Below are 24487 nucleotides of genomic sequence, written 5' to 3'. Positions count from 1 at the left end.
GGGGGGGCTTTGGGGTTCTTATGTTTATCTGTCGTTCATTCTTTGGGGCACTTCCCTGATTTCATGTATGTTTGTGAAGGAAAAGCATTTCAGGATGTATATTATATACATTTCTCTGACATTAAATTGGACCTCTGAACCTCCCTGTGGAGAGGTGTACTGGATGCCCGTAGCTCTACTCATCTTTAATGTTGCCCTGACCCCGGAATGGGGTTGATCACATCTCAGTCCCAATAGATTTCCCAGCCCCTCCACTGAATGGGCTCAGAGAGTAACATGTTGGTCCATGTGGGAATTTGGGATGCAGGATTGTAGTAGTAGTGACCACGGGAGCTAACACTGTCAATCAGATTGGACACAGTCCTCACAGTTGTATTGCATGATCTCCTGTGTCCAAAGGACCTGCCTAGTCCATGAATTCTGTCCCTGTATCTAAAAATATCTGGAAATAATGATAAAACAAAGAAAACATCATCGTTTACCAACTATGCGATTTACACAATGCAGACCCTGTGAGTTAATTCTTTAATTCCAAGAATATCTTCAAGACAATTCTGGAAGTTGATGACACCCACACAGCCTTGTGATTAATTTTCACTTTCATGGTGATATAAAGTCTCTACCTTCACAAAACCTTCCTGCAGTGAGGCTGACTGTCACTGGAGATGCCTGAAAACCTGCATTACAGTTGCACAGGTATGAACCCGGCGTGTTGTAACAAGTTGTGAGGGGGTGACACGGAGAGGCTTCACACTCATTGATATCTCTCACTCGTCTCTCACTTTCTCATGGTCATCGAATTCACATGGGCCAAGCTACACCTGAACTTTGGTGGGACATGAGTCCTTGTTTCAATCCTGTCCAGCCCATCTCCCTCAGCTTTCTCCAGTCCATCAACAATTGCATTGATGCTGCTTCCTACGATCATACAGAACTGAGAAATGTTATCATTTTAGATGCCAAACTCCAAGCTCCTCTCATCTTTGCATGGTCCATCTCTGACTCTGCCCCTCCGTGCCCCAATGGATTACTCAGACCCTCACTGAACCTACTCTGAGAGGCTGACATTAGACTGTGTGGGAGTTTGGGAGTCAAGTTTGCAATCGTAATCACCATGCCAGCCAGAGTTGCCTCCTCCAGTCACACCTGTCCCTGGACAATGGTGTACTCTGCTTCTTGTTCCGAAAGGAACATGATTGTTCAATGAATTCATTTCACAAACTCTGAAATATAAAGTCATGGAGAAATACAGCAGAGAAAAAGAACCTTTGGCCCATCTCATCCATGCCGACCACAATGAGCTCTTCCCATTTGCTTGTCAGTCCCTTTTCCCTTCCCATTTGAACTAGTGATCAGATTTATCAAAGGAAACAACAGAAAAACCAATGATAACTTCCCCACCTCCCACAATTACTCCCTTGTGCAATTTACACAGGACAGAGCCCATTAAATTCTTTAGCTGGGGGACCCTGTAGGTGAATTGAGGAGGAATGATATCCTCAATCAGATGGGATTTATTCTCCATTTTCATGTTGATACAAAGTCCTTACCTTCACAAACTTTCCCTGCCATGAGGTTGGCGGTCGCAGGTAATGCCTGAAACCCTGTGTTGCAGTTGCACTGGTAGGATCCCATTACGTTGATACAAGTTGCATGTTCGTGACAAGGTTTGGACTTGCATTCATCGATATCTGTGTGAACAGGGAAAATCTCTCTCAATAGTAAACATGCATTGCTCCCTTTTATACCCAGGCTCTGTGGGTCGGGATGGAGTAACTCAGCACCATGTTGTTTAATCCAGAGAAGACCTCCGCTGGAACAAAGGATTGAGTGAGTATTCTTGGGAAGAGGCCTTACAGTTTGAAAAAGAAAATCAGAAAATGGAGTTAAGGAGCAGATGGAATTGACTCAAGGAAACAAATGGTCGGTCACCTGTTAGAAACTGGGATGGTTGGTACCCTGCTCTCCATTTAATGAGCTTATTGACAGCAGTGTGGAAGGTCAGCAGCAGCCTCACCTTCTGTACTGGAGCTGCTTTTCACTGGACGGGAGCAGGGGAGGAAAGAGGACTCTCAGTGCTCCACTCATCTTTAATGTGACCGTGGCAAGAGCAGGTTTAGTCACATGTAAATTTCAGTTAATTGAGCACTCCCTCCCTGAATCTGCATTGGAAGGTCAGCATTGGAAATACTCAGTAGGTCAGGCAGCATCTATGAATGAGAAACAGAACGCTGGGAGATTCCAGCACCATCCCTGGTTTCAGATTTCCAGCATGCTCAACTCTGCATCCTACATTTTCATTTTACTTTCTCTTTAATTGTGGCCATTCATCCATTACCTGGATGCATTGTGTCTCCTTTAACAACTTGGTCTCACCACTCTATCAGGGACACACTTTCTTGTCTCGTTTTCTCACGTTTCCAGTTCCTCGTTCCACAGCTGCTGTCAGATCCTCTGAGCTTCCCCACTTCCTCATCTGGGATTTCCAACTTCACAATTTGCAGTATTTAAGCCATAAGACATAGACCTATTGAGTCTGCTCCACCATTCCATCATGGCTGATTTATTATCCCTCCCTCTCCCTGTAACATTTAATTCACTTCCTAATCTATCATCTATCAACTTGCACTTTCCTTCAACAATATTTTTATTGTTTTTTTAAATAAAGAGAACATAGTGTAAAGGAGATTTGTGCAGTGCATAACGAATGTAATAACTATACAATTCACATTCATGAAAGAGATGCATCCCTAGTGCAAACATTATTCCCCACTCTGGATCCCTCTTCTCTTCTCCTCAGCAACCTATCATCTCCCTCTGGTGTCCCTCCACCTCCCCTTTCTCCCTCAGTTCACTCTCCTCCCCTATTAGCTTTCTCTTCTTCAGCCCATTTTACTTTCTCCACCTCTCTCCTCCCAGCTTCTTACTTCATACCTCCTCCCCCTCCACCTACATTCTCCCTCACCTGACTTCACCAGTCACCTGTCAGCTTGTCCCCTTCACTCCCCCCACCTTCTTATTCTGGCTTCTTCACACTTCCTCTCCAGTCCTGATGAAGGGTCTCAGCCCAAAATGACGACTGTTTATTTCCTCTTATTAGATGCTACCTGACCAACGAGTTCCTCCAACATTTTCTGTGTGTGACATCAGGACACATGTTTGATGTGAAGTTGTTTCAATGGGCTGGGCTGAGACCATTCAGCACCAAGTGACAAGGAGCTGAATTTAATTATCTCCACGATACATTAAAAAATCTTGTCCACACTCCCCCATCTCTCCAACCCCACTCTCTGCTCACTCATCCCCTTCCCACCGCTCACTGAGACCAGTCCAACCTGTTCCTCCTGCAACTGACCTGAGGACTGGGGCCAGGGGGCTGAACATCGTGGGGTGAGCTGCCCGTGTCTGAGATCAGTCTGAGGACTGGGGCCAGGGGGCTGAACATCGTGGGGTGAGCTGCCCGTGTCTGACATCAGTCTGAGGACTGGGGCCAGGGGGCTGAACATCGTGGGGTGAGCTGCCCGTGTCTGACATCAGTCTGAGGACTGGGGCCAGGGGGCTGAACATCGTGGGGTGAGCTGCCCGTGTCTGACATCAGTCTGAGGACTGGGGCCAGGGGGCTGAACATCGTGGGGTGAGCTGCCCGTGTCTGAGATCAGTCTGAGGACTGGGGCCAGGGGACTGAACATCGTGGGGTGAGCTGCCCGTGTCTGAGATCAGTCTGAGGACTGGGGCCAGGGGGCTGAACATCGTGGGGTGAGCTGCCCGTGTCTGAGATCAGTCTGAGGACTGGGGCCAGGGGGCTGAACATCGTGGGGTGAGCTGCCCGTGTCTGACATCAGTCTGAGGACTGGGGCCAGGGGACTGAACATCGTGGGGTGAGCTGCCCGTGTCTGAGATCAGTCTGAGGACTGGGGCCAGGGGGCTGAACATTGTGGGGTGAGCTGCCCGTGTCTGAGATCAGTCTGAGGACTGGGGCCAGGGGGCTGAACATCGTGGGGTGAGCTGCCCGTGTCTGAGATCAGTCTGAGGACTGGGGCCAGGGGGCTGAACATTGTGGGGTGAGCTGCCCGTGTCTGAGATCAGTCTGAGGATTGGAGCTCTGGGGTCATGAGGAATTCCTCATCAGAGGGCTGCAGACCTTTGGAATTCAGTCAGCCCTGGTTTCTCAGACTACTGTGTCAGTTCAAGGCTGACCTTTATATTTCTGGGGATCAAGCAGAGTCGTGGAGTTTCGGGTGGGTGGTGGTAGAGTGGGTGGGGAGATCAACATGACCCTCTTGTGGAGGAATGGTCTTGAGGTCTGGGGGCTTGTCAGAATCATGGGGAGAGGTTGAGAAAAAACACAATGAGTCTGTCTTCTTTGTACTAACTGACAATAGGTCATGTCATCGATGAGGAACCGATTGCGTGGGTGCTAATCGTCTGAGAGACAACAACGGCTTGTTTGGTACTCTGATCAATGAGGAACCGATTGTATAGGTACTAATATTGTACGAATTGCAGAAACAGTGTCCGGAGAACCGGCTGACCTCGTGTAATTGGATTTACTGTATAAATTTGAATTGTAACATCGTGTTGATGGAGACACGCGGAAAGGTTCCCCGTGAATTCACGAATTAAGGCGGTGACCATCTCTGATTTCGGACTCAGAACAAGACAGGCTTGGGAAGAAGGGGTCTGAGAGCTCCGATTAAACGACAGTACTAAAAACTAAGGCAATTAAAGGATGGTATTACAACGAAGGCAACTGAGACCTTGGGATTAGAACCTAGATCCATTGCCCAATGGAAAAGAGAGAGAAAATTATATGGAGAATACAATTGTATGTCTTTGAGTGTACGTCTCTGTTTGTCTGAAGGGTTTACGTCCTTTGTACAGAACAATTAACAGGCAGGTAAAATGGTTAACAGAAATGGCAAACCCCAGAAAGGGAATCGGAAAAAGAATTCTGGATCAACACCGCACGCCAGGAATCGGCCTGTTGATCCCTTAATGACAGCAGCCACGAACAGGAATACACGATAGAAGATAGAAATATAGGAAGACGGAACAGATCTTAAGGGACTCGTTTGCTCCCCAGGGTCGCCCGCGGACAAGATTTTCTTGGAAACGTGAGACAGCAGGTATTCTAACTTCTTCCAGGGATCTCTCCGGGTGGAGTGGTGAGGATTGGTTTTATAGCAGACCCTTTGATCTAAAATAAGATTCAGTATTCCAGACTCACTCCCCTGCACACCCCTGACTGATGCAGCCCCAGCCTCACCCCCCACTACCTCCAACTCACATTGCACTGACCCAGACTCACTCTGCACTATCCCCAACCCATGGATCTAGCTGCAGAACCACTCCCCATCGTCCCTGACACACCCTGTCCCCTACATACCCCAAACTGACCCACCCTCACACCCACCATCCACCTCACACTCAGCTGTTACCCTGTCTCAGCCTCCACCCCCATTGTCTCCAACACACCCCCGTACCGATACAGACTCACTCCGCACCGTCCCAATGCATCCCCCTTTGATACAGACCCACTCTCCACCATCTCCTACACTGACCCAGTCCCAGACTCATCCTCCCTCATCCCCTACACACCCCACTGTCTACTACACACCCCAAACAGACCCAGTCTCAAACGCACTCACCACCGACCCCTACACACCCCACACTGACCCAACCTCAGCCCCCCATCCCACTGTCCCTACACACCCCACACTGACCCAACCTCAGCCTCAAACCCTACCATCCCTACACACCCCACACTGACTCAACCTCAACCCCCACCCCACTGTCCCTACTCACCCCACACTTACCCAACCTCAACCCCCACCCCACTGTCCCTACACACCCCACACTGACCCAACCTCAGCCTCACACCCCACTGTCCCTACTCACCCCACACTGACCCAACATCAGCCCCCCACCCCACTGTCCCTACACACCCCACATTGACCCAACCTCAGCTTCACACACCACTGTCCCTACACACCCCACACTGACCCAACCTCAACCCCCACCCCACTGTCCCTACACACCCCACACTGACCCAACCTCAGCTTCACAACCCACTGTCCCTACACACTCCACACTGACCCAACCACAACCCCCACCCCACTGTCCCTACACACCCCACACTGACCCAACCTCAGCTTCACACCCAACTGTCCCTACACACCCCACACTGACCCAAACTCAGCCCCCCACCCCACTGTCCCTACACACCCCACACTGACCCAACCTCAACCCCCACCGCACTGTCCCTACACACCCCACACTGACCCAACCTCAGCCTCACACCCCACTGTCCCTACACACCCCACACTGACCCAAACTCAGCCCCCACCCCACTGTCCCTACACACCCCACACTGACCCAACCTCAGCCCCCACCCCACTGTCCCTACACATCCCACACTGACCCAACCTCAGCCTCACACCCCACTGTCCCTACACACCCCACACTGACCCAACCTCAGCATCACACCCCACTGTCCCTACCCACCCCACATTGACCCAACCTCAGCCCCCACCCCACTGTCCCTACACACCCCACACTGACCCAACCTCAGCTCCCCACCCCACTGTCCCTACACACCCCACATTGACCCAACCTCAGCTCCCCACCCCACTGTCCCTACACACCCCACATTGACCCAACCTCAGCCCCCACCCCACTGTCCCTACACACTCCACACTGACCCAACCTCAGCCCCCACCCCACTGTCCCTACACACTCCACACTGACCCAACCTCAGCCCCCACCCCACTGTCCCTACACCCCCCCTTACTGACCCAACCTCAGCATCACACCCCACTGTCCCTACACATCCCACACTGACCCAACCTCAGCCCCCCCACCCCACTGTCCCTACACACCCCACACTGACCCAACCTCAGCCCCCCCACCCCACTGTCCCTACACATCCCACACTGACCGAACCTCAGCCTCACACCCCACTGTCCCTACACACCCCACACTGACCCAACCTCAGCCCCCCCACCCCACTGTCCCTACACATCCCACACTGACCGAACCTCAGCCTCACACCCCACTGTCCCTACACACCCCACACTGACCCAACCTCAACCCCCACCCACTGTCCCTACACACCCCACACTGACCCAACCTCAGCCCCCCACCCCACTGTCCCTACACACCCCACACTGACCCAACCTCAACCCCCCCACCCCACTGTCCCTACACACCCCACACTGACCCAACCTCAACCTCACACCCCACTGTCCCTACACATCCCACACTGACCCAATCTCAGCCTCACACCCAACTGTCCCTACATACCCCACACTGATACAACCTCAGCCTCACACCCCACTGTCCCTACACACCCCACACTGACCCAACCTCAACCCCCACCCACTGTCCCTACACACCCCACACCGAACCAACCTCAGCCTCACACCCCACTGTCCCTACACACCCCACACTGACCCAACCTCAGCCCCCCACCCCACTGACCCTACACACTCCACACTGACCCAACCTCAGCCCCCACCCCACTGTCCCTACACACCCCTCACTGACCCACCCTCAGTCTCACTCCTTACATTCCACTACACACCCCACACTGACCCAACCTCAACCCCCACCCCACTGTCCCTACACACCCCACACTGACCCAACCTCAGCTTCACACCCAACTGTCCCTACACACCCCACACTGACCCAAACTCAGCCCCCCACCCCACTGTCCCTACACACCCCACACTGACCCAACCTCAACCCCCACCGCACTGTCCCTACACACCCCACACTGACCCAACCTCAGCCTCACACCCCACTGTCCCTACACACCCCACACTGACCCAAACTCAGCCCCCACCCCACTGTCCCTACACACCCCACACTGACCCAACCTCAGCCCCCACCCCACTGTCCCTACACATCCCACACTGACCCAACCTCAGCCTCACACCCCACTGTCCCTACACACCCCACACTGACCCAACCTCAGCATCACACCCCACTGTCCCTACCCACCCCACATTGACCCAACCTCAGCCCCCACCCCACTGTCCCTACACACCCCACACTGACCCAACCTCAGCTCCCCACCCCACTGTCCCTACACACCCCACATTGACCCAACCTCAGCTCCCCACCCCACTGTCCCTACACACCCCACATTGACCCAACCTCAGCCCCCACCCCACTGTCCCTACACACTCCACACTGACCCAACCTCAGCCCCCACCCCACTGTCCCTACACACTCCACACTGACCCAACCTCAGCCCCCACCCCACTGTCCCTACACCCCCCCTTACTGACCCAACCTCAGCATCACACCCCACTGTCCCTACACATCCCACACTGACCCAACCTCAGCCCCCCCACCCCACTGTCCCTACACATCCCACACTGACCGAACCTCAGCCTCACACCCCACTGTCCCTACACACCCCACACTGACCCAACCTCAGCCCCCCCACCCCACTGTCCCTACACATCCCACACTGACCGAACCTCAGCCTCACACCCCACTGTCCCTACACACCCCACACTGACCCAACCTCAACCCCCACCCACTGTCCCTACACACCCCACACTGACCCAACCTCAGCCCCCCACCCCACTGTCCCTACACACCCCACACTGACCCAACCTCAACCCCCCCACCCCACTGTCCCTACACACCCCACACTGACCCAACCTCAACCTCACACCCCACTGTCCCTACACATCCCACACTGACCCAATCTCAGCCTCACACCCAACTGTCCCTACATACCCCACACTGATACAACCTCAGCCTCACACCCCACTGTCCCTACACACCCCACACTGACCCAACCTCAACCCCCACCCACTGTCCCTACACACCCCACACCGAACCAACCTCAGCCTCACACCCCACTGTCCCTACACACCCCACACTGACCCAACCTCAGCCCCCCACCCCACTGACCCTACACACTCCACACTGACCCAACCTCAGCCCCCACCCCACTGTCCCTACACACCCCTCACTGACCCACCCTCAGTCTCACTCCTTACATTCCACTACACACCCCACACTGACCCAACCTCAACCCCCCACCCCACTGTCCCTACACACCCCACACTGACCCAACCTCAACCCCCCACCCCACTGTCCCTACACACCCCACACTGACCCAACCTCAACCCCCCTCCCCTCTGTCCCTACACACCCCTCACTGACCCACCCTCAGTCTCACTCCTTACATTCCACTACACACCCCACACTGACCCAACCTCAACCCCCCACCCCACTGTCCCTACACACCCCACACTGACCCAACCTCAACCCCCCGCCCCACTGTCCCTACACACCCCACACTGACCCAACCTCAGCCTCACACCCCACCGTCCCTACACATCCCTCACTGACCCACCCTCAGTCTCACTCCTTACATTCTACTGCACACCCCACACTGACCCAACCTCAACCCCCCACCCCACTGTCCCTACACACCCCACACTGACCCAACCTCAGCCTCACACCCCACTGTCCCTACACACCCCAAACAGACCCAGTCTCAAACGCACTCACCACCGACCCCTACACACCCCACACTGACCCAACCTCAGTCTCACTCCTCACATTCCACTACACACCCCAAAGTGTCTCGACAGTTAATGATACTCAGAAACTTGTAGAGACACAAGATGTTCTGTAGATGCTGGAAATCCAGAGCAACACACCTACAACTCGGCAGCTTTGTCAGAGACTGCGTAGGGAGAAATGGAGTTGATGTTTCAAAGTTTAAAACCCTTCACTAACACTTTGAAACACAAATTCATTTTCTTCGCATAGGTTCTCCCTGACTTGTGTAGTGTTTCCAGCATTGCTTGTCCTGATTCTCAGCTCTCAGTAATCATTCTATTATCACCTGTACAGGCCAGCTGAGTGTCTCCCTGCTTCTGGTGATATCCAGCTTTGCAGACGCAGTAAAAAGACCCAAAGGAGTTACGACAGGTCATGTTCACTCCGCACGCATTTTTATCCTGGCATTCATCCACATCTGTTGTAGAGAGGAAGAGAGGTACAAATATTACCAACACAGATGTAGTCATAGAGTCATAGAGGACTACAGCACAGAAACAGGCCCTGCTGCCCATCTAGTCTGTGCTGAACTGTTATTCTGTCAGCCCCATTGACCTGCACCCAGAACATAGCCCTCCATACCACTCGCATCTATGTACTTATTCAAATTTCTATTAAATATTGAAATTGAAACTGTTTCCAATACTTCCACTGGCAGCTCGTTCCACTCTCACTCCACCCCTCTGAGTGAAGATGATGATAATGATTACTGGAAAGTGAATGGTGTATGGAGTCCCACAGGAACTTCACTCAGATCTTTGTTCCTCATACTCTACATCACACATTATTAACCATTTCCTGCACAGATTCCCCTGGATCTAGCATCAGGGAGGCACAGTGCTGCATCTACTACAGATGCTGCTCCACAGGCCTCAGCACCCCAGGTCCAAATGGAATTCAAATTCCTCCACAGCAGCTGCAACTGAGGAAATGATTTGTCTTTGGGACATCTCTCACTAAAATGAACAAGTATCTTAAAAAGTCATCTATAATATCCTCCTGGAATGACCCCCTGGATTCACGATAGGAGTTCAGTGTTCGAGGCCTGGTGTTTGGTGAATGCTGTGCCCTGGAATCGATGCTGACGATTGAGGTCTGATGGTCCAATCAGAAGTCCAGAAGTCAAGGCCCATTGGCTGGAGCCAGATCTACAGATCTCCATGAGTCCACTGGGGAGGAAGAAACCTGGTGTCTGTAGGCCCAAGTCCGGTCAGCTCGAGGCCTGTCCTGGGGTTAAAGGACTGTGTATGTGCGTTGGTGGGAGGGAGGAACTGGGCTTGTTTTTGCTGTTGTTGCTTTGTTACTTTTTGTGTTCTGTGTTGTTCTTCTCAGCATTGTGGTCATGCTATGTTGGCACTGGAATGTGTGGTGACACTCGTGGGCTGCCCCTAACACAACCTCGGGTATGCTGGTTGTTAGCACAAATGACACATTTCACTCTGGGTTTTATCTACAATCGAGAATCTCAACACCTGAATCTCGGGGATGGATATATGGTGAGCTTGCTAAGTCTAGCCCGACCCACCTTTGGAACTCACAAAGCAGAGGAATGCTGCTGCAAAGGGTTTCCTTACTGAGGATAGGACTGGTATTTTCTGTTACAATTGTGAAGAAGGTGGACATTTCAAACGAGATTGTGAGCGACAGGAAAATCTTCAAAAAGTAAACCAGTGGATAATCAAACAGAACAAGATGGGAAACGACAGAGGGACCCAGTAAAGGAACAGTCTGACGTCCTGGAGCAAACACTTTCCAGTCAGTGTATCAACAACAATACTAAGGTGCAAAACATTATTCCTGAAGGCTTAGTGGGGCCAAGTTCTGATGTCTCCAGACAGACTGAAGGTATTTATGCTAGAGTCAGACTTGACACGGGTTCTCAAGTTACTTTACTCCACAGATCCTTTTCAACAGGGATTTGACTCATTTCCTGTTGGCTCCGATCAGTGCCCTTGAGGTTTGGGGGCTTAGAGCTGATGATTACCCTCATGATGGTTTTTTGTCGTTGACACTGGTGTATTCAGGAGCAGATATTGCGGTAGCTGAGACTATTGATACAGTTGTGTTGGTTTGCCCAGATCCAGTTGTCAAAGGTAAAGTTGACATTCTTGTGGGAACAAACACTTCCATTGTAAACACGAGGAAATCTGCAGATGCTGGAAATTCAAACAACACACACAAAATGCTGGTGGAACACAGCAGGCCAGGCAGCATCTATAGGGAGAAGCACTGTCGAATTTCGGGCCGAGACCCTTTGTTAGGACTAACTGAAAGGAAATATAGTAAAATTTGAAAGTGGGGGGGGGGAGAAATGCGAAATGATAGGAGAAGACCGGAGGGGGTGGGGTGAAGCTGTTATGCATCTGTTTTTGAAGAATTCAATCAGAAGATTGGAAAAGAAAGAAATAGTCTCCTCTATTAGGAAAGTTGACATTGAAGTCAGTCAACTTTGATGACTCACCAATACCAGAGGATTGTGAAAAGAGAATAACTGAACACAGCTTCACCCCACCCCCTCCAGTCTTCTCCTATTATTTCGCATTTCCCCCTCCCCCTCCTACTTTCAAATCTCTGACTATCTTTCCTTTCAGTTAGTCCTGACGAAGGGTCTCAGCCCGAAACATCGACAGTGCTTCTTCTGATAGATGCTGCCTGGCCTGCTGCGTTCCACCAGCATTTTGTGTGTGTAGATTCCATTGCAAGAAGACTCATGGGAGCATATAAAGAGAGAAAGGGAGAGAACTTTCTGAGAACTTCGTCTATTCTCCCTGTATTCAGAGCTGCTTTTGAGAATGTGCAAGTTTCTCCTCTGCAGGGTGATGTGCATTTCGAGTGTCTGAAACACCCAAAGTTTCAGTGTAACACTCACCCAACAGGCTGGTATATGTCACTTTACCTTCTACCGGAGGAGTTCGAGTGACTGGAACATCCAGATTTTCAGGAATGCCCAGTGCCCCAGCCACTTTTGTGGATGCTCCTGACGATCAGGAAGAAAAGCCACTCTTGTCTGCAGGAGTGCTGGTGAGACCCGAACTGCAGAAATCTTTGGCTGTCTATTCTAACAGGAGAACAGTGATTGTCAGCAACACCTCAGGAGGAGATGTCAGGAGTTTCTAGTTTCCCAGTAAAGAAAAAGGAAGAGAAATAGTCTCCTATTTCTATGTTTTTGTTTTTTTTTCAATTTTAGGGTTTTTTTCCATCTTTTTATTTTTTTCTGGTATCCTGTTTATATTTAGGATTTGGGAGGTCTATTATATGCTGTTACCTATAGTTTTTACTCATATGTTAACTGCCAACAATGTAATCTCACTCCCTTTCTACTGTTATGACTGTTATGCATCTGTTTTTGAAAAATTCAATCAAAAGATTAGAAAAGAAAGAAATAGTTTCCTCTATTGGGAACATTGACATTGAAGTCAGTCAACTTTGATGACTCACCAATACCAGAGGATTGGGAAAAGAGAATAACTGATAAGATGTTGGAACACAGACATCTTTCCTACTGACGAGATTGTTGTTGGTTGTTCCATGAGTACTCACCACACTATCATAGTGACAGAAGACACATCTTTCCATTCATCACCAGCGGAGATTGAATTCACAGTGGGATAGCTAACTCATTATGAGCCTACAGTGAGGTAGTTTCAGTTACAAGGTCTATCTCTAACTCTTCCCCTTCCCTCTCTGGCTCACACCGGTATCTCCATGGATTTTCCAGCCCCTCACTGACCCTGCTCCCAGATGGTCTCCACATTTGATCGTGTGGAGTTTGTGATCTAGGATCAGAATAGTAACCACCATGCCAGCTACAAATGGCAATTCTGAACAGACTTGTTCCTGGAGAAACTCAACAGGTCATGAAATCCATGTCCATCACAATAACCCTACTGTGGGTCTTGCACAGAATATCCTTCTTTACTTCGAGGTATCTGAAGGACAATGGTGTAGGACAATGGTGTAGGGTGATAATGGCAACTCCTACATTGAATTGATTCTCCATATCGTGGTTATATTAAATCCTTACATTCACAGATCTTCCCTGCAGTGAGGCTGGCAGTATTGGAAAATGCCAGAAACAATATGATGCAGTTACACTGGTGGGAACCCACTGTGCTGTTACAAGTTGCATATTTGTCACAGGGCGAGGATTCACAATTGTCGATATCTGCGAGAAAGGACAAAATAGTTCACAATGATAAACACTGTTTGCTCCTTGTTACAGGTGCACTCTGTGGGTCTGCATGGAGCAAAACATAGGCATGTTGATAAACACAGACCAGGCCTTCCTTGGAACAAACAATTCAGTGATTTTCTTGGGAAAGGCCTTCAGGATGAGAAAAACCTGCAGAGTTTATAGCCCACACCACTATGGGTAGTCGCCTTCCCACTATCAAGGACATCTTCAAATTGCAATGCCATAAAAAGGTGGCATCTATCACTAAGGACCCCCACCACCCAAGACCTGCCCTTTTTACAATAATACCATCAGGTAGGATGTACAAGAGCCTGACACATGCTGAGCGTATTGTTTACAGCTTCTTCCTCTGCGACATCAGATTTCTGAATGGACAATGAACCCATGAATACCTCCTCACTATTTTCAAGTCAAGTCAAGTCACTTTTATTGTCATTTCGACCATAACTGCTAGTACAGTACATAGTAAAAATGAGACAACGTTTTTCAGGACCATGGTGTTACATGACACAGCACAAAAACTAGACTGAACTACGTAAAAAACAACACAGAGAAAGCTACACTAGACTACAGACCTACCCAGTACTGCGTAAAATGGACAAAAACAGTGCAAGCATTACAATAAATAATAAACAGGACAATAGGGCAAGGTGTCAGTACAGGCTTTGGGTATTGAGGAGTCTGATAGCTTGGGGGAAGAAACTGTTACATAGTCTGGTTGAGAGAGCCTTAATGCTTCGGAGCCTTTTCCCAGATGGCAGGAGGGAGAAGAGATTGTATGAGGGGTGCGTGGGGTCCTTCATAATGCTGTTTCCTTTGCAGATGCAGCATGTAGTGTGAATGTCCGTGATGGTGGGAAGAGAGACCCCGATGATCTTCTCAGCTGACCTCACTATCCGCTGCAGGGTCTTGCAATCTGAGATGGTGCAATTTCTGAACCAGGCAGTGATGCAGCTGCTCAGGATGCTCTCAATACAACCCCTGTAGAACGTGATGTGGATGGGGGGTGGGAGATGGACTTTCCTCAGCCTTTGCAGAAAGTAGAGACGCTGTTGGGCTTTCTTTGCTATGGAGCTGGTGTTGAGGGACCAGGTGAGATTCTCCGTCAGGTGAACACCAAGAAATTTGGTGCTCTTTACGATCTCTACCGAGGAGCCATCGGCAGGGAGTGGTCGCTCCATGCCCTCCTGAAGTCAACAACCATCTCTTTTGTCTTGTTCACATTCAGAGACAGGTTGTTGGTTCTGCACCAGTCCGTTACTCGCTGCACCTCCTCCCTGTAAGCTGACTCGTCATTCTTGCTGATGAGACCCACCACGGTCGTGTCATCGGCGAACTTGATGATGTGGTTCAAGCTGTGTGTTGCAGTACAGTCGTGGGTCAGCAGAGTGAACAGCAGTGGACTGAGCAAGCAGCCCTGGGGAGCCCCCGTGCTCAGTGTGATGGTATTGGAGATGCTGCTCCTGATCCGGACTGACTGAGGTCTCCCAGTCAGGAAGTCTAGGATCTTAACTCTCTTTTCTCCCTACTTATTTAAAAAAGGAGGCGGAGCAAAGTTAAGATGGCGCTAAACATCGACTCCTTTGCTTGCATTTTCAGAAACAGCTCTCTTTCCATCTTTTATATCTTTATTTTTCCTATTCAGGGTTCTTTTGAAGACCCTGCCCTGCAGTTACACACTGACATAGGTTCTTTGTGGGAATGGGACCTGTTCTCAGAGTTTCAGGAATGTCCGTTGTTCGGCACGCCAAGGGTTCAGCCTGAGAGTCCGGCTCGAATTCAGAAGCTTAAGATCTCGGGGCTCTGGAGACGGGCGGATCGAGGGTCGGTTTCACAGCAGGAGACACGTGTGTCATCGGGGGAGTCGGGATATCTGCTGTGGGCCCGAAGACCCGGGATCTGTGCGATCTTCAGGCACAGAGCTCGAAAAAAAAGCAATGTAACAGACCTTTAATGTCATAAACCAGCGGGTTGTTGTTATGTCTCCCCGCTCACTGGGGAGAAAATGGAGACGCCTCTTTCTCCCTTATCAGGGAGAGAGAGAACCTGTGGAATGTCAAATGCCGGATGAAATGTGAAGTCTGTGGGGTAACTGCAAGACTGTGTCTTTGCTATTGCTTTGCTCACGATGAGTGCTCGGAGGTGGTACCGATGCTTGCTTTATTTGCTGGTGGGGGAGGGGGATTGTTGCTCGCTGCTCTTACGCGCGTGAGGGAGGAAAGCTGGGGGGGCTCTGGGGTTCTTATGTTTATCTGTCGTTCATTCTTTGGGGCACTTCCCTGTTTTTGTGGATGTTTGCGAAGGAAAAGCATTTCAGGATATATATTATATACATTTCTCTGCCATTAAATTGGACCTTTGAACCTCCCTGTGGAGAGGTGTACTGGATGCCCGTAGCTCTACTCATCTTTAATGTTGCCCTGACCCCTGAACGAGGTTGATAACATCTCAGTCCCAATAGATTTCCCAGCCCCTCCACTGAATGGCTTCAGAGAGTAACATGTTGGTCCATGTGGGAATTTGGGATGCAGGATTGTAGCAGTAGTGACCACGAGAGCTAAAACTGTCTGTTTTCTCCATTTTGTAGCATATGGAGTAAGTCGCATTCCTAGCGGCTCTCTCTTTTAATATATTTTATATACCACTGACAGATCCCTTTTAGCTGTGATGATTTATTACTTCTACTGAAGGATTTACGACTTAATTACAATGGCCGAACAAAGTTGTTCTGGTATTGAACTGAGAAGTAGCAAGACTTTCACTGAAATGGAACAAATGGAACAAACCAAGAAAACGGAGGAATCTGTTACATTAAGAGGAATATTTTCTTCAATACAAGACATGAAATCGGAATTCGGATCACTTAATATTAAAATTGATAAGCTGGCCGGTTCAAACGGGAAGCTTGAAAAAGCTATTTCTACGACGCAAGACTCTCTGAAAAATTTGGACTCTCAACTTCAAACACCTCAGCAGACTACAACCCGAATTGAGAATGAGCATGATCTATTCAAGGAAACTATTAAAGATCAAGGAATGAAGATATCTTCGATGGAAAAGAAAATCAATGAAATTACCTCAGAACTATCTAAAACGAAGAAAAGAATGGTTGATTTAGATAGTAGAGGGCATCGGAGGAATTTGCGTATTCTAGGACTGTCTGAAAATACTGAAGTTGGTGATCTGTTAAAATTCTTCTCAGATATGTTGTACTCACTTTTTAGTGAGACCCTGGAAGCTAGCCCTTTAATTGACAGAGCCCATAGAATTCCATTTTCTCAGTATTCATCTGAATTACATCCTCGACCAATTATGCTTTCTCTGCATTATTATACGACTAAAGAAACTATTCTTCAAGAAGCCATAAAGAAGTGGAAATTAATCTTTAACTCAGCACAGATTTGTATAGTCGAAGACTATCCTTCTGAAATCTTTGCCTAAAGAAGGAAATACCGAGAAGTTATGAGTGAAATGTATAAATTAGATTTATACCCCTCCCTTCACTTTCCAGCAAAGCTGATAATTTTTCCTGAAAAATCTCAGTCACTAAGAATCTATTCTCCTCAGGAGGGATGAGACTACATTAAAAATCTTAAAGTTAAGCCTACTGAATAAAATATTAAAGTTAACCCGGTTACTCAATAGGCAATTCTGAAGTATTTGCTGTACAAGTTGTTTATGGATCTTCTGAGTTAAGCACATCCTATAACTTTTCAGTCCCTGGTATGGGACGTGGCTGATTTAATTTTTTTTTACCTTATTAATAATTAGTACATATATAACTGTTTTGTAGGGAACCTTTATAGTATTGTACTCTAATGGTCCGTGTAGGACCAGTTGTGTATTAATCTTTTTATTTCTTTTATTTGTTTCAATACTTATATTTTTAGGTCTGTTTTATATATATATACTCATTTACTTTTTTTTTCGAGAGAAAGAATTTTTTTTGTAATATTATTTGCTCAGATTTATTCTCTATTTTTGAATATGTGTTTAAGATACTTTAGCTGATTCTAAGATGGCCGTTGTTGATTATGTTTTATTACTGTTAGGCATAACATTATAGTAGTTGAATTCTGTTTGTGCCTTTCATTAGGGCTGTTTTTCGTGGGATCTTTGCTTTATTTTAATATATGGAACTGCAAGATGGAGAACAGGGTCAAGGGTTATTAGTTTAGCATGGGACCACCCTACTGGTCACTTAATTCTTATCTTTTGGGAGGCGGGAGGGGGGAGGGGTCTATTAGAGTAGGTTTTTTTCTTGATTGGGCAGTTCTTTTGATGGAATTCTCTTTCGTAAATGCATCACTCCTTCTGGTTGTACCGGCGCCTTTTGGTTTCATCTGTACTTGTGTAACATTTCTTTTATGTAATCTTAAATTCAATTTTAAACATGGATGTTAATAAAATTAATATAATATCTTGGAATTGGAACAGTGTCAATCACCCCATTAAGCATAAAAAGATTTTTAAGAAATTAAAAACACTTAATGCAGATATTATTTTTGCGCAAGAAAATCATATACGAAAACAGGATGAGGACAGGTTTTTTTGTTTCTGGAAAGGTCCTCTGTTCCACTCACTGTCTAATTGTAAGATCAGAGGTGTTTCTATATTTCTTAGCATCAAAATCCCTTTTGTACACTTTAATACTACTACTGATTCGATTGGAAGATATTTAATTGTTACTGGTTTATTATGCGAGCTAAAGGTAGCTCTGGTGTGTGTATACGCACCTAATGTAGATAATTCTGATTTTTTTTTAAGAAACTTTTTTCTGAGTTACCGAATCTCAATGAATATAAAGTTGATCATGGGTGGTGACTTCAATTGTTGTTTAAATCTAGCTATTGACAGGTCATCAACCAATCCGTCACTTCCTAATAAAGTGGCAGCTTATATTAAGTCTTTTTTATTAGAATATGGCCTCGTTGATATTTGGAGATATAAGCACCCCAATGATGAAGATCTCTCTTTTTTCTCACACATTCATCATAAGTATTCTCAAACTGATTACTTTTTTTTTTAGATACACGTCTGTTAAACTCCATTGTTGATTGGGCGTATGACATCATTGCGCTCTTAGATCACGCGCCTTTAAAGTTAACCCTTAAGCTTTCGGATAGCTTTTTGAAAATGTCACAGTGGAGACTGAATCCCATATTGTTACAGGATCCAGCTTTAGTTAATTTTATTAAGGAGCAAATTTCTATAATTTTTGAATTTAGTACAACTGAAGGAATGTCAAATCTGGTTATATGGGACATGTTGTAATCTTTTCTTAGGGGACAGATAATCTCATATTCAGCAGCCTTGAGAAAGAAAACTAAAGCAGAATTGACTGTGCTTATTAATAAAATTAAACAGTTAGATAAAGCATATTCAGTTAAACCTACTGAAGACCTATATAAAGAAAGGGTCGAATTTCAATCACAGTATGATTTGCTTCTGACCTTTCCCATTGAACAGCAAATTTTTAAATCTAAAAGTTTATTTTATATGCATGGGGAAAAATCTGCTAAGTTTTTGGCAGGTCAGTCAAAGGTTGGGATGGTCAGAAGACAGATTTTAAAAATTTGTCGACCAGATAGAACAGAAACTTTAGATCCTTATGAAATTAATAAGATATTTATGGACTTCTATTCTAATCTTTATAAATCTGAATTCTCTGATAGCACTATTATTATGAATAAATTTTTGCAAAGGTTAAACATACCTCAAATTTCGATTCAAGATGTTGATATGTTAGATGCAACTATTAAACAAGAGGAGATAGCTAAGGCTATATCCTCTATGCAATTAGGTAAAGCTCAGGGACCTGATGGTTATATGGTAGAATTTTACAAGATTTTTCATGAAATGCTTATACCACATCTTCATCAAACGTTTACGGATTCTACATCCTTTGAGAACCTTCCTAAAACTTTTTATGAAGCACTAATTTCATTGATTCCAAAAAAAAGAAGACCCACTGGAATGTGTATCCTATAGACCTATTTCTTTATTGAATGTAGATTTTAAAATCCTCTCTAAGATTCTAGCAAATAGGCTTGAGAATATCTTGCCTAATGTTATCTCAAATGATCAAACAGGATTTATTAAAAAAGGTACTCACATTTTAATATTCATAGATTGTAAAATATCATTTATTCCCCCTCAACCAAAGAATCTGAATGTATTGTATCTTTGGATGCAGAGAAAGCCTTTGATAGGGTGGAGTGGCCTTATCTATTTCAGGTTTTGAAGAGGTTTAATTTTGGTCCAGGATTTATTTCCTGGATTAAATTGATTTATCATGCCCCGGTAACTGCGGTTATGACTAATAATCAGAATTCTCCATATTTTAGATTATATAGAGGAACCCACCATGGATGTCCTCTTAGTCCTTTATTATTTAATTTGGCTTTAGAACCACTTGCTATTGCTCTTAGGGATTCTAATTCTGTGCAGGGTATTAAGAGAGGGGATAAATTACATAAGGTTTCGTTATTTGCGGATGATTTATTAACTTACATTTCAAATCCTAGGAAATCTATTCCTTTTATGTTATCTTTATTTACGGAATTTGGTATTTTCTCTGGATATAAACTTAATTTACATAAAACTGCATCATTTCCTATTAATAATTATTCTGATTATTATGATCAAATACCTTTTAATATTGCCAAAAACCATTTCACTTACCTTGGTATCAAAATTACTAAATACTTTAAAGACCTATATAGGTATGATTTCTCCCCTTTAGTTGAATATACTCAACAGGTGCTTTCTAAATGGTCGCCTATATTGATGTCATTGATAGGTCGAATAAATGCTATAAAAATGGTTATTCTACCAAAATTTTTATATATATTTCAAGCAGTTCCCTCTTTTGTTCCATAAACATTTTTTGATAAAATAGATTCTATGATTTTGTCTTATGTTTGGAATAATAAAAGCTCTAGACTGAATAAACTTCTATTGCAAAAACCAAAAAAAGATGAAGGACTGATCTTACCAAACATTAGATTTTATTATTGGGCAATTAAAGTTAGTTATATTACTTTTTGGATTTATGATATAGATGACCAAGGTCGCCCATCATGGTTACAGTTGGAGGAAAATTCAGTAGTGGGGTTTTCGTTAGCTTCTTTATTAGGAGCTCCCCTTCCGTTTTCGCTCTCCAGAATAGGTAGACAAGCTCTCAACCCTATTGTTAAACATACTTTAAAAATTTACTTTCAGTTTCGTAGATTTTTTGAATTAAAAGATTTTCTACTTTCTAGTAATATTTATTCTAATTTCGTTTATAAACCATCAACTTTGGATAAGGCTTTTTTAACATGGAAAATTAAGGGAATAAAAACTTTTTTAGATTTGTTTTTACAGGACTGTTTAATGTCCTTTTCACAGTTAATGGATAAATATGACATCTCTAATACACATTTTTCAGATACTTACAGGTTAGGAATTTTTTACGTGATTTTTTACCGAATTACCCCTTGGCCTGCTCTTTAAATGTGGCTTATGCTATTTTTCAGCTTAAACATTTTCAAAACCAATTAATAGCTATCATTTATAAACAGTTAATGAATGCTCGCATGTCGCCTAATGATAGGGTTCAATGCATCTGGGAAGTAGAACTTCAACATTCACTTTCAGATAATCAATGGAGTTTAATTTATTATGTAGTCAATAATTCATCTATCTGTGCACGCCATACCTTAATTCAGTTCAAGATAGTACACAGGGCCTATATGTCCAAAGATAAATTGCGGATATTTTTCCTAATATAAGCCCTATTTGTGACAGAAGTAACGCAGAAGTGGCTACTCTAACTCATATATTTTGGTTTTGTAAGCTTAAACAATTTTTGGAGGGATGTGTCTCGAATATTATATAAAGTTATAGATGTGGATGTTCAACCCAATTCACTTACCGCGATTTTTGGGATTATTCCAGAGGAAGCAAGCAAAGTGTCTGCTTCCACTCAACATGTGATAGCCTTTTCAACTTTACTGGCCAGGAGAGCTATCTTGTTATACTGGAAAGACCACCTACTGACTTTTATTGGCTCTCCTCCATTATGTCACATCTAAGCTTGGACAAAATTAGAAGCCGGACATTTGATACATCTTTTAATTTTGAACAAGTCTGGCGACCCTTTATTCAATATTTTCACGATTTAATTTATTTATTATTTATTTATTTTTCTTTATTCTCTTTTGGGAAAATCCTTATCCATGAAGATTCAGAGATGATTGGAAAGATGTTTTTTCCTCTTTCTCTTTTTTCTAAATTTATCCTCAATTGGACTGCCCAATCTTTCTTTTTCTTTTCTCTTTTTTTATTTTAGTTTAGTTAGTGGGGTTTTTCCCTATATCAAATAAAATTTCTAATCTTTTTTCCTGATTGGTATGAGGAGTTGCAGTTTTTTTTGACTATATTGTATATATAACAGCGTAACGTTTTACCTATCTGATTTTGACAATATAAACTTTCTGGGTTTTTTATTGCGGTTTATATGTCTTTTATATTATCTGTTTGCTAAACTCCTCTTCTGATTTGTATACTCTTTATTTGAAAATCAATAAAAAGATTGAAAAATGAAATGAGAGCTAACACTGTCAATCAGATTGGACACAGTCCTCACAGTTGTATTGCATGATCTCCTGTGCCCAAAGGACCTGCCTAGCCCATGAATTCTGTCCCTGTATCTAAAAATATCTGGAAATAATGATAAAACAAAGAAAACATCATCATTTACCAACCATGCGATTTACACAATGCAGACCCTGTGAGTTAATTCTTTAATTCCAAGAATGTCTTCAAGACAATTCTGGAAGTTTGATGACACCCACACAGCCTTGTGATTAATTTTCACTTTCATGGTGATATAAAGTCTCTACCTTCACAAAACCTTCCTGCAGTGAGGCTGACTGTCGCTGGAGTTGCCTGAAAACCTGCATTGCAGTTGCACAGGTAGGAACCCGACATGTTGTAACAAGTTGTGAGGGGGGTGACACGGAGAGGCTTCACACTCATTGATATCTCTTACTCGTCTCTCACTTTCTCATGGACATCGGTGTGGCTGTACAAATTCACATAGGCCAAGCTACACCTGAACTTTGGTGGGACATGAGTCCTTGCTTCAGACTTGTCCAGATCATCTCCCTTAGCTTTCTCCAGTCCATTGACAATTGCATTGATGCTGCTTCCTACAATCATACAGAACTGAGAAATGTTATCATTTTAGATGCCAAACTCCAAGCTCCTCTCATCTTTGCATGGTCCATCTCTGACTATTCCCCTCCGTGTCCCCATGGATTACTCAGACCCTCACTGAACCTGCTCTGAGAGGCTGACATTAGACTGTGTGGGAGTTTGGGAATCAAGTTTGCAATAGTAATCACCATGCCAGCCAGAGTTGCCTCCTCCAGTCACACCTGTCCCTGGACAATGCTGTACTCTGTTTCTTGTTCCGAAAAGAACATGACTGTTCAATGAATTCATTTCACAAACTCTGAAATATAAAGTCATAGAGTTATGCAGCATAGGAAGAGACCCTTTGGCCCATCTCATCCATGCTGACCACAATGAGCTCTTCCCATTTGCTTGTCAGTCCCTTTTCCCTTCCCATTTGAACTAATGATCAGATATATCAAAGGAAACAAGAGAAAACCCAACGATAACTTCCCCATCTCCCATAACAACTCCTCTGTGCAATTTACACAGGACAGAGCCCATTAAATTCTTTAGTTGTGGGACTCTCCAGGCGAATTGTGGAGGACTGATATCCACAATCAGATGGGATTTATTCTCCATTTTCATGCTGAGACAAAGTTCTTACCTTCACAAACTTTCCCTGCCGTGAGGTTGGCGGTCGCAGGTAATGCCTGAAACCCTGTGTTGCAGTTGCACTGGTAGGATCCCATTACGTTGATACAAGTTGCATGTTCGTGACAAGGTGAGGACTTGCATTCATCGATATCTGTGTGAACAGGGAAAATCTCTCTCAATAGTAAACATGGATTGCTCCCTTTTATACCCGGGCTCTGTGGGCCGCGATGGAGTAACTCAGCACCGCGTTGTTTAATCCAGAGAAGACCTCCGCTGGAACAAAGGATTGAGTGACTATTCTTGGGAAGGAGCCTTACAGTTTGAGAAAGAAAATCAGGTGAATGTAGTTAAGGAGCAGCAGGAATTGACTCAAGGAACCAAATGGTTGGTCACCTGTTAGAAACTGGGATGGTTGGTACCCTGCTCTCCATTTAATGAGCTTATTGACAGCAGTGTGGAAGGTCAGCAGCAGCCTAACCTTCTGTACTGGAGCTGCTTTTCACTGGACGGGAGCAGGGGAGGAAAGAGGACTCTCAGTGCTCCACTCATCTTTAATGTGACTGTGGCAAGAGCAGGTTTAGTCACATGTAAATTTCAGTTAATTGCCCACTCCCTCCCTGAATCTGCATTGGAAAGTCAGCATTGGAAATACTCAGTAGGTCAGGCAGCATCTGTGAATGAGAAACAGAATGCTGGGAGATTCCAGCACCATCCCTGGTTTCAGATTTCCAGCATGCTTGACTGCATCCTACATTTTCATTTTACTTTCTCTTTAATTGTGGCCATTCATCCATTACCTGGATGCATTGTGTCTCCTTTAACAACATGGTCTCACCACTCTATCAGGGACACACTTTCTTTTCCCATTTTCTCATGTTTCCAGTT

General features: G+C 45.4%; 1 protein-coding gene across 1 annotated transcript in view; it reads right to left on the bottom strand.

Annotated features, from left to right (window-relative positions):
* The window catches only part of LOC140740134 (uncharacterized), a 187924-nt gene that overhangs the window by 144441 nt on the left and 18996 nt on the right, over positions 1–24487 (bottom strand). The window contains exons 5-7 of the mRNA XM_073069068.1: positions 23613–23753; positions 9875–10006; positions 1551–1691 (exon numbers count right to left, since the gene is read on the bottom strand). Coding sequence (XP_072925169.1) covers positions 1551–1691; positions 9875–10006; positions 23613–23753 — 414 coding nt within the window. The remainder of the gene's footprint in view (positions 1–1550; positions 1692–9874; positions 10007–23612; positions 23754–24487) is intronic.

Source organism: Hemitrygon akajei, chromosome 16, assembly GCF_048418815.1.
Source record: "Hemitrygon akajei chromosome 16, sHemAka1.3, whole genome shotgun sequence".
Taxonomy (NCBI): Eukaryota; Metazoa; Chordata; class Chondrichthyes; order Myliobatiformes; family Dasyatidae; genus Hemitrygon; species Hemitrygon akajei.
Note: the sequence above shows the minus strand (reverse complement) of the source record. Positions and strands in the feature narration are given on the sequence as shown.